A 16139-nucleotide genomic window follows, 5' to 3' on the forward strand; every position below is an offset into this window, starting at 1 on the left:
TCTCTGACTGGCCTGGGACCACAGATAAGGCATGGCCCCCTCAGGTCAGCCCTGTCTTATGCTTTCCTGCTCTTCCCAAATTAACATGTGAGTCTATGTACAGGGAACTCTGCAAAGGAAAGCTTTGTATTCTCTGGAACATTCAGAATATTCTAGGGAACGCAGTGTAAGAGGGAGAACGAGTTCACACTTTGGAGCTAGAATGCCTCGGTTCAAATCCTAGCCCTGTCACAAAACTGTGCAGCCATGGGCAGGTTACTACACCTCTCAGTGCCTCTGTTTTCTCATTTCTAAAATGAGACTCATAATCCGTAACTCATAGAGTTTGAGGAAGATTAAATCAGTTAATACATAAAAAATGCTTTGGAGACTGTTTGGCACATAATAGTGCCCAACAAATGGAAGCTGAAATAATAGTAATTGTATTATTATTCATGACATATTGAGGACAAAATATGTACAGGGTCAGAAGTTAGAAAAAGGTACATTTTAAAAATGACATCTACTTCAGGATTCATCCATTAGGCAAGGTTTTGGAGCCCCAACTCTGTCCCAGGCAGTGTGCTAGGGAATAGAGCACAAGAGAAATGAGCTCCCTGCTGTCCTAGGGCTGATGGGCTAGTGGGGACGTGGACAAGAGACACACGAGGCTGTGACAAGTGGCTGTGCGTGAACGAGAGTGACCAGACGGCCTCCCTTGATTATGAAGCAGGAGCAGCTTCCTCGGCAAACTCTCAGAAGACACAATCATCGAGGAAGGAGAAATGACAACCACAGCTATGAAGGGGGTCAGAGCCTCAGAGCCCTGGGCAAACCCGGAAGGAAGCCAAGAGCAGAGCTGGTGGCAATTTCAAAGTGAGGAATCACGACCCACAGAGTTGCATTTGAACCAGTCTTCATACTGCACAAAGTGGTATAGAGCAGATTAAGGGAATTATATTTTTAAAAGAAAAATCTAATTTAGACCAATATTTATAAACTACTCCTCTTTCAGGAGGAGCGCATCTCTCAGATCTTAGCATCTCAAAAAGCTGTCTATGTCCTGGGCAACTGCATTAAAAAAAAAATTTATAGATGCTATGAGTCTTGCAAATGATTCCCCCCTCTTTTTTGGCCTACAAGAAGCTCAAAACTGAATTTGCAACACGGCCTACTGGCAGGCATTTTTTTCCTGAAATAATTTTATTCTTGGCTTTATTTTTTCTGTTTTACTCTCAGATTTTCTTTGCTTTGATCCCTTAATTTATTGTAGTACAAGGGTATACATGAAATATATGTCCCAAATCCTCTTTAGAACAAGTTAGATTATAATAAATTTACAGCTCTAGGTAATTTAGCACCTCTTTCAAAATATACTATTTTCTATATCTGCTTATATAACCCGTACTTTATGTACCAAGGGAATGTTTAAAAGAAAGTTTCAATTCACCTTATCCCCCACCCCCATCCCTCCCATCCACCCACCTGGTCCTACTGCTTTTTTTTATGGGGCAAACATCTTTCACTGCATATGCATAATTTTAACTAGTCCAAAGCTTTCTCACTCCTTAGGCTACCACCTATGGCTGATATCTCATCCGCTTTTCTTTATCTTCACTTCTGCCCCCCCCCCCCGCCCTCCCCCCCCCCCCCCCCCCCGGTTCTGCACAATGTTCCCTGCTTCATTTCCCTAAAACATCACTTGAGCAAACCAGCCCTTTGATTGTTTACAATCTTCAAGGGCTTTTACTGCTCACTGGGATACATGAAAACTCCTTATCCTGACATAATCTCCATCACATAATTTTCCACCTAAACTCTGCCTCAAACCCAGGTACTTCCCTCCCCTAACTCTCGCTGGACAGGTCCTCTCTTCCCCCACCTCCATGCACCCACACTGGTGCCTCTACCTGGCCCGCCCTTTTTCCCTTCACCCCCCAGCCTCAGAACCCCTCACAATGTCCACTCTCTCCTGAAGCCCTCCCAAATGGGTCCACCTCGCAGTGGTCTCTTCTACTTTAAGATATTGCTGGCTGAACCTTTGGTGAGTTACTCCATTCCACCTTGCAAAAAAATGGTGCAGTTTTATCTTTGTATCACTTAATTTTTTTGCATGTTTTCCCACTGAAATTGTAATCTTCTTCATGGAAAGGACTTTTACACACGTTTGTATCCCTCATGATGCCCTGTGGAGTATATATAGCTGGCACTACACAAATAGTTGATAGTATATGTCTATTTTCCTTCAAAACACAAAACATAAAGCAAATGACAGGCAAATGGTTAATAGCCTCAATAAATAAAGCACTCATACTCATATGACCATTCACTAAAATTCAAATGGTTAAAAAATATAGGAAGTGTTTAACTTCACTAGTAATAAAGAATGCAAGTTAAGATGATATAACTTTTCTAGAAAATTAGCGAAGATTAGGGAAAAAAATCTCAATATTTAATGCTTTTGGGAGTATAGGAAGATAGGCACTCTCATAACAGCTGGTACAAGTGTAATTGATACAAATTGAAAATAATTTGACAATATATAACAAACCTTTAAAATGTTTATATACTTTCATCAACACATTTGGAGGGCTACAGCCTAGGGAAATAGAAAATTTAGAGAAAGTTTTGGGCATTAAGTACTCTTCCCAGGATTATGATATTGAATATTTTTGTATAAACTACATGTACAATAATGAAATTATACATCCATCCAGTCAGAGAACTGTTACATAGTCATTAAAAATGGCAGCCAGCAAGTTTTTATTAACTTGGGGAGAATGCTTATATTCTAATGTTAAATAGAAAAAAATAGAATACAAAATTATGTAAAATGAATAATTCCAACTGCATAAACAAACATATGGAAGGAAAAATATCAAAACAGTAAAAGCAGTTATACTTGTTTATAGGTTACGGTGTTTTCTGGATTTTTCTGGAAGGATTGGATGACTAGGGAATGGGGGGAAGATGCTTTTTATATTAGATTTTTCCTTTTGTTTGATACAATGAACAGTTTCACAAGCACTGTTATTAAGCTTATGGAACATAAGTTTTTATTTTTGCCTTCTTTTTTAAATTAAGAAACAGAGAGGAAAGAGAGAATTGGAGAAAGGGAAGGGGAAAGTGGGGACAGCTCTCTCAACCTGATTCATCTCTGCAGTGAGGTGTACATTGTCATCTTTGTTGAGCAAGGAAACAGGCTCAGAAAGGGTCAGGGCCAAGTTTATCTGAGGGCAGAGTCAGTCTAAGGGGCTCCCTGCTGCTCCTTCGCCAACACGCCTGGGTGAACACAGCCAGGATCGGGCAAGAAGGAGAAAAGAAAGGGCAAAAGCAGGCAAGCACAAAATCCTAGTAGCAATTTATATAACAATATAAAAGGTTGGTTTTAGTGGGTAGGATTATGGATGGTTTTTTTTCCTCTTCTCTCGTCTCCAAATTTCTCTCAAGTGATATGAACGTTTCATTTTTATTTATGCACAAGAAGACAACTACAGCTACTTGAATTCACTGAACTTTGAGCAGCAAGAGAGAGGAAACAGGCTCTACTCACCTCACCCCCATCTTAGGTGGAATAAAGGAGTTAGGGGGGGAGTGAGTGAGGAGAGAGAGAGAGAGAGAGAGTGTGTGTGTGTGTGTGTGTGTTAGAGGGGAGAGAGAGAGAGAGAGAGAGAGAGAGAGAGTGTGTGTGTGTGTGTGTGTGTTAGAGGGGAGAGAGAGAGAGAGAGAGAGAGAGAGAGAGAGAGAGAGAGAGAGAGAGAGAGAGAGGTTGTGAGAGTCCCCTGCGATGAGAGCAGCAGGACCAAGGAACCTTCTGCAAGGGTGAGCCTTTGCACCTCAGGACGGAGTCGGGAGTCTGCTCTGCAGTTTCTCCACCCAGCCTCACTCAAGTCACACACTCATGTGCTCTGTGCTGCACATTTACAGAAAGATGCATGTCATCGCCACGTTCCCTACAGTCAGCGTTCTCAATCACAAAGCACGAGAAAGGCGTGTATTGGGGATGAGGCAGCACCTAGAGGCGAGGGGGCATTGGTCAGAGCAGCTTTTGTTTTAGTGGGGCTGGCCACACAGACTGTGGTTCTGGGGAAATCCTTTCCAATGTTCTTCATGGCTGCAGCCGTAATTCTGGAGGGTAGCATTTCTCAGAGAGCTCTGCCTCACCTCAGTGGGTAAGTGGGACGCTCCTAGGAAGGAACACTAATGACTCCATCTCAGGAGAGAGAAATAGGGAAACTTCTAGTTACACAATTCTGACACAAAGAAAAACAAATGGGAATCCATTTTTGCTGAGAATTTGACCACAAACTTCCTACCCCAGTGCTTTAATTTTTCCAGGTCCCTTGTCAATATGTGTCCATAGGTATAAACACAATTGTGGGAAGTCACTTGTGCCCTTTTGGAGAGTCATTTCCAGAAAGGGACTGGGGTTTAGGAGTGAGTGAGTGGTGAGGAGGCAGCTGGGGTGAGTGTGGTGAAGGAAAAGAGAGACGTAGTTCAGTGGCTTGGGTGATTAGCTAGGTCAAGGTGATTTGTGTGTTGAAGGTGGGGTGGGAGGCGGCACAAACAGGCATCTTCAGAAGCTGGCAAAGAGGAAAAGGATAAAGGCCCAAGACCACCAGAAGGGGCCAGGCTCTTGAGCAGTCCGTCTTGTGAGTGAAGATCCTCTTAGGATGCACTGTCACAGCCAGTGCCCAGCTTTGAGGCTCACAACAGACCTGGAAGGTAGATGGGAGTCTCACCATTTCTACTGACATATAATTCCCAGAGGTGACCCTACTTGCCTAAGGTCACATAGCCGTGACCTAGCCCTTGGGTTGAGATGAGCAGACCACAGGTCTAGGATTCCTTCTGTCCCAGATAGCACTGTGTCCTCTCACAAAGACAGGGGGCCCCTCTTCCACCACAGGCAGAAGAAGACGGAGGAAACTGAGGACACAGGAAGGCTGAGGACACAATCAGGGGTAAGTACCATCTCTGAGTTGTCAGGGCCAGAGGTAAGGTGAGGAGGGGCGAAGAGGGAAGGTGAAGACCTGTCCAGGATCGCCGAGCAGCTGAGAGGGGGCAGGAGTTAGATTACAGGAATTCATAATGAAGCAAGTCACCAAGATGAGAGGTAGAGGGACACCTTTACCTAAAGCTCGGAGGTGACTTTTGACTCTACACAGGGGCCTTGCTGTCCATCAGTTAACAAAATCCCTGGTGGCATTTTCCTAATGCGTTTTTACCCAAGGCCTGGGGGGTGCACTGACCTAGAAGACCCCAGTTTGCTTTTTGCTCTGTTCCATCTAACTGTGTCACCTTGGACAAGTCACTTGGAAACTATGGGAAAATAAGAACAAAATGCAAGAAGTCTATGATTCTATGACTTCCCAATTTCCCTACCCACAACTTTTTTCATCACTCTATTGACTTCTGGGAAGGAATGATTACCAGTATATACAGACCCTTTCTTTTCATGAAAGTCAAGAAAATACTAAAATCCCGGCCGACGAGCCCCTTCTAGAGTGGGCTCCCTCTCGCACCTCCAAAGACAAGGTTTTGCATTAAGGAAGACCCAATAATAATGTCCCAACCAGCATTTCCTTTGCTGCAGGCAACTGCCCAGAGGATTCCTTCATTATAATGTATGAATCATTCAGGGGTAAGTACCATCTCTGTTTGCATCTGGAGGAATAAAATCGTATTATAAAAGAGAAATAAAAATCTATAGTACATGTGAAAATAGTACCCCGATATGTTGGCTCCCCAGTTCACCGTTCTGCACCATCCAACTCTTCCTTGACTTGCTTCATACAACAGAGGCAGACAGAGACCACAACACTCAGGATCGTTAGCAAACTGTCTGGGACTAAATGCAGTGACGTGGCCCAGCACAACTAGGGTTCCTAGCTCCTTCCCGACTGCAGGTGCCCCTGCAGTCACATGCTTTTGTCAAGTGATCTGCAGCTTCAGGCTGCTTACTCTGCAGTAAAGAAGAGGGGGAAAAACAGGGAGAGTAAGAAAATATAGCTCTCTCCTGGGAACCTCACAGCCTCGTAGCTTATAAAACACAACCTCCTTGCTACCTTCCCCCAGAGTCCCCATGGCCAGCAGAACAGGCTCTGAGGTCAACCTCTCCTCCCACCATACTGTCCCCTTTGATCCAGCCAAGACAAATAATACTTGCTGAGGGGACTTGCTGATGTCTTGACCTGGTTCAGAAATGCAGACATATTACCAACTGGGCAGGGAAAGAGACTGATTAAAAGGCTGGGTGTCTCTTACCCTCAATAGTGAGGCCCACTGATTGCTGAGCCTTGGCACCAAGATCTCAGCTTCCTCTGCCTCTAACAAACTTTGTGACTCACAGTCTGTTTGCAGAGTGAGGCAGCTGAGGAACCTCAGTAATGGGTGAAATTGGGAACACGCTCTTCTCCCAACTCTCATCCCTCAGGTGCCACCTGAGCCCCTACCTGGCAGTGGGGGTGAGAGGTGAGAACAACTCGTTTTTTGCTGGCCCTAGAAGAGCTGCCAGAATCTGGGTTCAGATGGTTTTAAGTCTATCTGGATCATTTCTCTCTTCTCTCTCTCTCTCTCTCTCTCTCTCTCTCTCTCTCTCTCTCTCTCTCTCTCTCTCTCTCTCTCTCAGCAGCTCAGAGCGTCTGGATGCTCTGTAATGCAGTTGATTTCTTACACTGGTCTGGGTCTCCAGTGCTCCACTCATCAGAGCTGTAAAGTGGGACCCAAAGTGCTCTCTTTTCTTCACCCACTCTGTCTCCAAAACCAGAGGCGTTCCTGGCCAGTGTTAAAGCGGACCAGTGCACCGTGAGGGTCTGGCTAACTGTTGCACATCAGTTGAGGGGATGGCGGTTGTAGAAGGGAAGAGGGGTGAGGCGACCGCCAGAAGGTGGCTACCGAGGCAGCTCTGAGCCCTCAGCAGCGTCTCCCTCCTTCATTACTACGGAGGGCCAATCTGGAAGTTAGGGAACCTGGGTCCCACGGGCGGCAGGGGCAGGCAGAGGCCACATCCATCCAGGTGCGGCGAGACGAGGCTCCCAGGATTGACTGGCTCCCCAGCCTTCTGCACAGCCGGCGCCGCCTCCCTCATCCTCTCAGCCAGGGAGCGAGTGTCTCCCTCAATCCCGGACCGGCTTCCCGCAGGAAACTCCGCAGCACAACCAGCTTTTGTTAATTAATTCTGCAAGTGCTGTCACACACGACCACTTCCACCAACACTCCCTGTCTAGGCGGCTCCAAGGGAGATCCGCTTTCCGCAGAGCCCAGCAGCTCCGGATCACCCAAGGCCCCGCCCCCGGGAGGACCACCGCCCACCGCCCAGCGCCCGCAAACCACCAGCCCGAAGGGCTCCCAGGACCCCAGGGTCCCGGGCCCTGGGCATCTTTGTCCTCGCAGCATAGATGCGCGCGCTCCAGGCGACAGAAAGAGCCCAGCGGGCACCAAGTCCGCAACCCGTGGCCTCGCCGGGGCCCCGCGTAGGGACAATGGTCTCTGTCCTGCAAGTTTGCGAGCTGGTAGGCAGAGCCCTCCTTACCGTACATCTCCGCGGGGCAAGCGCCTCCCGCGAGGCCGCGTCGCCTGCAGCCAGCCCCCGGCGGCGCCTCCCTTTCATTCACAACCGGCAGCGGATGGCGGCGGCCGGGGGAGGCCGGCGGGGCGGGAACGGGAACGGGGACCGGACGTGGGAGGGCCGGAGCCAGGAGCCACGATCCCAGCCGGAGTCCAGGGTGAGCCCAGCGGGCCTCCGCCCGGGTTTCTGGGCAGCGCCGCTCCGGGAGGGGAGGAGACTATGCTAATATGTCCCTGCCCCCCGGCCTCCGCCACTGCCGTGCCGCCGACCCACGCCACGCCCCGCCCCGCCCCAGGCAAATTCCCGCCCTCTGCCGGCGTCGGCCCTGGCACCTTCCCACAAACCCAGATCCCAAGATGCGCCTTCTCCCAGGCTGTGGCCCCAAGATGCTGGGCAGCGGATTTTCCACCTGCAGCGGTCGCCTGGAGGAGCCACCCACCCAAACTCCCTGCCCCTGTTGGAATGTTCAGGCGGACAGCTGAGATCGCCCCTAACTCGTGGGCCCGCGGGTCAGCAGGGGCGCTAGAAGCCGCAGGAATACTCCCTCCTCGGGATTTGTCCAGGATACGTAGGCTGAGCCAGGGAAGCAAGGAAGATGAACTGGGGAATAACCCTCTCTTGCCCCGCTTAGGGGAGACTCATTCTCTAATTAAGCCCTCAGCTGTGGCTCTCCCAGCCACTCTCCAGCCTGGTGATTGCTACCAAACAGCGTCCTTCCTGGGCCAGGTATGCAGGAAACGCACTCCACCCTCTCCCCTCAACTGTCGCAGGAAGTCAGCTTGCTTTTCCTCTCCCATATTAATACGTGTCATTCACAAGGTTTGAAGCCAGGATCCTCTCCACTTGTGCCCCAGGGCCGGCTGCTCCATCCTCTCTGACCATATGAGAAACCAAGAGAGCAGAATGCTCCCGCCCCACGCCATGAAGACTTCTTCTAGCCCAGTCCGGGGCTTCCCGAGGCTTCTCATCCAGATTCCTCTACATTTCTCACATTCACCTGTCCTTTCAATATCCATTCCTTTGTTTCCCTCTTACCTCATGGTTAAGGTTTCTACCAGAAGTTAGGGAGGGGAGGACCTTAAAAATAGTGTAATGTCTCCCATTTTACAGAAGAGGAAACTGAGGCTGTGAGAGGTTGGTTTATGTTCTGTTTCCTAGATACACTAGCTGTGTGTCTGTAGGTCAGTTATCTACCCTCTCCGAACCTCAGCAGGACTGTTGGGAAATTACTAGAAAACCTCCCACTCCCTCGCTCTTTCCAGGTTTTGTGATTGTTCCTTTACCTCTCTTACCAGCACATGGGAGCCTTGGAGCCCTGTGGAAAACCCTGGGGAAGTTCTTGGAGCTCACATTTAGTCTAGACCCTCAGATGACTAACAAAAAAGCTTTGTCTCTATTCTCCAGTTCTAGGACCCGGTCAGGTGGCTTTGAGATCTGCTGAGAGTAACATCAGAACCAGGGCCGAAGGGAGAAATTGGAATCTAGCTTGGTCTGGACATCAGCGATACTCCCACCCCACAGTCTGTTCAGCACAAAATATACTTGTCATTCACTGGCGTCTGCAGCACAGTGGGAAATGCAGTATCTGTCTTCATGGAGTGAAATGTCTGGCAGGAAGCACAAGACAAATACTGATAAAAACTTTATATGATGAGAAAGAACGCAGTAAATTATGAAAGAGAGGCACAGACCTCTATTTAGACATTCACTCTTTTTATCAACTATTTAGTGATCACTCCCTATTATGTGCTAGACACTGTGAAAGGTACCCAGGAGAGGGGACACATTAAATAATTATAATAAAATCTAATAAGTGCTATGGCAGAGGCTCATAGAAAGAGCAGGATAGAGTTTCATCAAAAAAAAAAAATTCAAGATGGGCTTTGAACAATGGGCAGGATTTCTAGACGTGGAGATAGATATCGTGTAAATAGTTCCAGCCAGAGGGACTACAATTTGCAAAGGTCAGGATGGTAGAGGTGAGACAGGTTAGTTAACATGTTAGACAGACAAGAAAGTCTCTGGTGGAGTAAACAAAAGACAGCCGTATCCTGAAACTTCAGGTTTTGAAATAACTCCTTCACTTCAGTACAAAATGTAACAGTGCTTTGAGATTAATAAATTATCTCATAAAATTTCTTTTGGACTGACAAATGGAGCAGATTGAATAGATAGGAATAGGTTATTTTGTTAATTCCTTCAGGACGGGCTAACAGAACAAACCTGGTAGACGAATTCTATTAAAAGGCGCCAGCTCCTTAAAAGTAAGAAGAGCTTTTGCCTCAGTCACCGGGCACCCCATTCGGGACCCCCTCCCGCTCCGGAGCTCTGACCCTTTGCTTTCTATAAACTATCCTCTTTTTAAAAACTCCTAGCCTCTCTTTGGTCCGTGTTTCCATCCTTTGATCTCACGAGACACGATTCCAGCACTCACAGCAAAAATCTCCCACATTAGTAGGTGAGATGTAGGCTAGAATCCATCTGGTTAGAGCAGAGTCAAGCACAGGGAGCAGAAGTAGGAAGGGAGGCTGGAAAGGTAGTCTGGGGCCCTGTTGGGAGGGCTCAACCCAAAGGCTTTTGTGTTAGATGTAGGGTTGCCAGATTTAACAAATAGAAATACAGGATGCCCAATTAAATTGAAATTAAGGAAAAAAAAGAATAACTTTTGGTGTATGTTCCATGCAATATTTGGGACATAATTATACTAAAAATGCTTTGTTGTTTATCTGAAATTCAGATTCAGCCTAGGTTACATCTGGCAATTTTATTAGTGCCATCCTTTGGAGGGAGCTCCTGGATCCTCATGGCTGAACCACGTCTGGAGTAGTCCTTCCCCCTCCCCACAGTCTATGTTCCCAAATAGATCCCACTGGTGTGTGGCTCCCAAAGGCACAGGGATGGGGTCACTCTGGCCAGCCTGTATGCTTTGGCATGGGTGCTGTGCCCAGAGGCCTGAGGTCCCTCTGGGCTCTCTGGGCTCAGTGGTGACAGAATCAATTGCTCAGATCCAGCTTTTCTGAAGTGTCGTCAAGATGTTTAGATAAGAAATGGCGCTACTGTAGAAGGTGGTGGTATTATTCCCACGTGAGGAAACCGAAACTTGGGGGGAGCACAATCTTCTGGCTCACAGTTTTAAAACAAAAGAGCAGAAGTCAAGGGTCCCAATATCCAGAATAGTGTGTCCAAGGAAAGACACAAGCAGGTATCAGCTATTTAGGTGAACACGGGAAGGAGAGAAAGTCAGAACTGGGATTCCTATCTTAAAAAGGGTCTTACTTTATCTACAGAAACCCAAAACGTGGTGACCGGACTGACAGGAAGGAAAAGAGAAAAGACATAACATCTACTGTATCCCCACTCTGCCACAGGTTTGGTGACAGGCACTTGACACAGGTTATCTCATGTAATACTCTCAGCAACCATGCGAGATCAGTCTTATTATTTTTATTTTACAGCTGGGAAAGTGCAGCCCAGAGGGGTGAGGTAGCTCTCTAGCAAAGTGGTTGAGCAGGGATTCAAGCCCAGGACACTCTGCTCAAGACTCATTTTCCTTCCACTGTAGCATGATGCTCTGCAGCCCCTATCAACATCCCACACGTAACTGCACTTTAAACCGACTTCCTCCTAACAATGTAATGCTCCAGGCCCCTTGCCCTCGCTTTACCTGCATTTGCTCTCCTTCCTCATCTGTATTTCACTCCCCCATTACTCGTGTTTGGAGAATAGAGATTAAAGAGGGTCTCGGGCTATCCAGACTGAAGCAGGTGCTCTAATCTTCACCCCCCTCTTAGGCCCTCAGCAGGAGACTCCCTGTGGCATTGGCCAAATCCAGAGCCTAGAGGCTTTCTGGGACTGGTTTGTTCACGGTGGAGGAACTAAGCCTTAAAAAAGGTTATTATTCTTTGGCCAACGTGCATCCTGGTTAATGCAGTCACCATGAACAATGCCCTTTGTTGCGACAGCTCAAATGATCCCATCTGCCATGACCAAGATCCACAATCTCCAGATTTTCTATATGATCCAGAATCTAAATTTCCCTGCATTACAGAGAAAGAGAGGCTTAGAAGAGGGAGGCAATCTACATAAAAAATCAGGACCCTCACTTGCACCCTGGATTCCAGTATTCAGGGCACAACACCAGGCCTGTCCTTTAGTCCAGGAGTCTGGCTTCCTGACGCTCCAGCCTCACACAGCAACACCAGCTCCACCATGTCGTAAAAGCCTCTAATCTCTCCACCAACCACACAACTGCAGCAGCTCTTGCTCAGGGCACCAGCCTTGAGCAGCCCAGCTTCAAAAGACCTTCCAGAGGGAGGGAAGAGAGGAGAAGATGACAGCCCCAGGGGATACAGCTTCAGGGAAAAATAAATCATGAGACTTAGAGAAGGGCCCAGGGAGAACCACAGGGGAAAATGTGCCCCTAAGACTGTCGAGTGGCTGATCGGCTGTGAAGCCTGCAAAGAACTCAAGATTCCTGACTCCAGGCCCAGTGACTTGAACTCTTGGCATTTCTCCCTTAAAGCAGGTACCTTGACCTACTTCTCAGAAGCCGTAGGGAAAGAACAGCCTATAAAAACAATGCCCAAGTATAGGAGCAGGTGGGTAACCAAGGGCTGAAGAACGTTATCTCCACAACACAGAAAACAGCTCAGAGCCGGGTTAGTAGGACGTGCTCTTGGCCAGGTTCCTGGGAGCTGCCTTGGGTGCAAGAGGGACGCAGGGGGACAGAGCTACTGCAAGATCACAGCCTGAGCATCTGGGGTGGAGAAGACAGGTTTTACCTCGTTTAAACCAGATTTTACCAGGGAGGGAGTGAAGTTTGAGATATTGATTATTGACACATTGAGGTTCAAAAGTACTAAGCAAATTCTTCCAGCCATCATCCTCTTTACTGTCTTCAGTTACCCTGTATTCATTCTCCAGAGCAGGATCAGGACCCCTCCATTAGCTATTGCTCCCTGTGGTCCCTGGAGAAAGGGCTCCTTTCCCACATAAAACTCAAATCCAAGTCCACTTTCTTGTGGTAAAAAGCTCAGGCATTATTATGCCCTTAGCGCTGACCCTTCCGTCTTTTTATTCTTTCCTGGCTCCTCACTGCCAGGAGGCACCTGTTCCCCATCCATTATCTCCCACCTTCAGCCTGTGTGGTACCTTCCCCTACTGGGAGACCCAAGCCCACCCATTCTCTGAAGACCTTGAAGGCACATGGCATAATGTTTTCATATGTTTGTAGGTATGACTTAAAAAAGAAGACATGGAAAAAAGACATGGGAAGTGCATAGCTGGTCAGATAGATGATGTCAGAAGGTCAGATCTGAGTTTATAGGCCATGACTAAGGAGACCTGTGTCACACCACAGCCAGAAGGAACAGGCTTGTCCAGAGGCTGGCCAACCTGATCAAAGAATGGTTTAAATGAAATTGGTGGAGAAGGAGGAAAACACCTCCAGGAAATTATAAGCCTGGTAGAGGATGAGCCCTAGGACTTCATGGAACCAGATGTCAACATTCCAAGGAAGTTATCCTGGCACACTCAAGCCAAATCTCAGCTCCCTGGCCTTGTCTATGTATGGCCTCATGTTGGCTTTGGACCCCAAAATCACCCCTCCTGCTTCCCCAAAGAATGCTGAGTGTTACACTTATCTGCTCAGCCGTTAGCAGCCCTGCAGTTAGGAATCCCTAGCGGTACCCATTTCCCCCTCCCTGGACTCTGCTCAGCTACAGGACTCTTCTTTAATACTCAGCCCCTACTCTCAGCTTCCAAATCTCTAGACCAGTTCTCACTTTTCTGGCTCAAGGATGACAGATCACTTCAGTCACATGACAGGATGCTCAGCAATTCTCAGGTGAAAATACTGGAGAAGCTCAGATATCTATCTACGAACATGCATATAACAAAGAAAGTCAACTTGATTTTGAAACCCGTTAGTATCTGATGTCTGGTAGCTGAGGCTCACTTGTGCTTTAACTTATGGAACGTGTATTTATTGACAGCCTACTACATGCAAGAGATTCTATTAGACACAGTGGAGAGAAAGAAATAAGAACATCCTCGCCTCCAGAAAACTCACAGTCTAGTAGAGAAAGTAAGTCAAGAGAGAAAAGCATGTGTCAGAAGAGAGATAAAAATAGAGTCCTAGAACTTGGACTCTGAAAACTATAAAATGTTGCTGAAAGAAATTAAAGCAGATACAAATAAATGGAAAGACATTCTGTGTTCACGGACTAGAGGACTCAATATTGTTAAGATGTCCGTAGTATCCAAAACAATCTTCAGACTCAATGCAATCCCTGTCAAAACTGGCATTTTTCTCAGAGAGAAATGATCTTAAAATTCATGTGGAACCACAAAAGACTCTGAATAGTCAAAGCAATCCTGAGAAAGAAGAACAAACTAGAGGCATCAACTGTCTGGTTTCAAACTATATTACAAAGTGATAGTAATCAAAGCAGTGTTGTAGTGACTTAAAGAAAGACATATAGACCAATGGAATAAATAGAGAGACCAGAAATAAATCCTCACTTATATGGTCAAATGATTTTCAACAAGGGTACCAAGTCCATTCAATGGGGAAAGGACAGTGTCTTCAACAAATACTGCTGGGAAAATAAGATATCTACATGCAAAAGAATGAAATTAGACACTTATTTTATACCATACACAAACATTAACTCAAAGTGGATTAAAGACTTAAATGTAAGACTTGAAACCATAAGCCTCTAAAGTAAAACATAGTGAAAAATCTCCTTGACATTGGTCTTGGCAATAATGATTTTGGATGTGACACCAAAAGCATAAGTAATAAAAGCAAAATTAAACAAGTGGGACTATATCAAACTAAAAAGCTTCTATATAGTGAAGGAAGCAATTAACAGAATGAAAAGGCAACCTATGGAATGGGAGAAAATATTTATAGATCATATATCTGATGAAGGTTTAATACCCAAAATACATAAGGAACTCATACAACTTAATAGCAAAAAAAAAAAAAAAAAAAAGGCAAAGGATCCGAATAGACCTTTCTCCAAATGTCTATTGGTCATATAAATGACCAACAGGTATATGAAAAGGTATTCAACATCACTAATCAATCTCCAGGGAAATGCAAATCAAAACCACAATGAAATATCACTTCACATGTATTAAGATGGCTACCATTAAGAAAACAAGAAATAACAAATGTTGGTGAGGATGTGGAGAAAAGGGAACCCTTGCACACTGTTGGTAGGAATATAAATTGGTACAGCCAATACAGAAAACAGCATGGAAGTTACTTAAAAATTTAAAAATAGAATTACAATATGACCCAGCAATTCCACTTCTGGGTATATACCCTAAGGAAATGAAACCAATATTTTGAAGAGATATCTGCACTCCCATATTGATTGCAGCAATATTCACAATAGCCAAGGTATAGAAACAATATAAATGTCCACCAATGGATGAATGGATAAAGAAAATGTGTGTGTGTGTGTGTGTGTGTGTGTGTGTATTATTTTGTGGCCCAATTTATGATGTAACTTGGAAAATGTTCCATATATGCTTGAGAAGATTGGATCCTGGATAATCAAAACATCACACACACCTTTCTCCCCAAATTTCCACCATAAAAATATTCCCACTTAATATAATGTGACAATTTTTTCTACAATTAAAAATACCTTCACATTCTTCCCAAGAGAATACCCTAAGTCTGTCTGTCCCTAAATTAAACTCCAAGTCTAGGATTTCAGAGTGATAGTCATTATTTCTCTATCTTATCATTGCCTTGTCTTAATACGGTATCTGCATTCTACAAATTGAATTATAAATCTAACCCATACCAACATACTTTATATAAATAATAGACAAGAGAGGGAGATGAAAACAAAGGGAATTGGCTTAAAGTAGACAAATAGAAGTACTTCATGTACTAAGGAAGAAACCACAAGTGAAATTGGACCTGAGGCACAGCTCCCATCCTGCCACCATGGTTACTTTGTTTGATCCCCTTGAGCAAGCATTGGGGTAGCTTGGGAAGGAGCTGTGTGATATCTACAGAATGGGTAATCTATTTCTGTAATTATGCCAATCTCTGAGAATGTCTAGTCCAACTCTATACTCAAGAATTAAGAAAATAAGTATGGGATGGACTCAGGGGTTTTAGAGCTCACTGTGAAGCAGATTCTGGCCCAGATTCCACTTATGACTTGACTCCCATAAGATCTGCACTCTGACCAGTGGGCAATAGCAGTATGCAGTGCTCTGAAGAATCAGTGTTAGCTCAAAGTCAATGTCCAATAATCGCTGAGTGATCTTTTTTCCCAAAAAAATTACCTTGGTAAATGGCCACAGTTCCCCTCGGGAAAGAGTTTATACTTGTGGTGATTCCTCAAAAGTACCCAGGCCTTCCCTTATTCATGGAGTCTTGGGTCTAATACCTGGGTGTGGACTGTCACTCTATTGTCATGACTTGAGTTAGATTTTTTTTCAGCAGACCTGGAGCTTGGTTTTTAATTTTTGAATTATTTATTTTTAAAATATATTTAAAATAAAATCGGATCTTAGAGGGTAATCACTTATTTTGCTACTGAGGACCCATGATCAAAAA

At 45.6% G+C, this 16139-nt stretch overlaps 1 protein-coding gene across 1 annotated transcript in view; it reads right to left on the minus strand.

Annotated features, from left to right (window-relative positions):
• Window positions 1-7774, minus strand: part of EFR3B (EFR3 homolog B) — an 80558-nt gene extending 72784 nt beyond the window's left edge. The window contains exon 1 of the mRNA XM_033124870.1: window positions 7514-7774. Coding sequence (XP_032980761.1) covers window positions 7514-7520 — 7 coding nt within the window. The 5' untranslated portion in view covers window positions 7521-7774. The remainder of the gene's footprint in view (window positions 1-7513) is intronic.
• Window positions 7775-16139: the final 8365 nt, after the last annotated feature.

This window comes from Rhinolophus ferrumequinum, chromosome 13, assembly GCF_004115265.2.
Source record: "Rhinolophus ferrumequinum isolate MPI-CBG mRhiFer1 chromosome 13, mRhiFer1_v1.p, whole genome shotgun sequence".
Lineage (NCBI taxonomy): Eukaryota > Metazoa > Chordata > Mammalia > Chiroptera > Rhinolophidae > Rhinolophus > Rhinolophus ferrumequinum.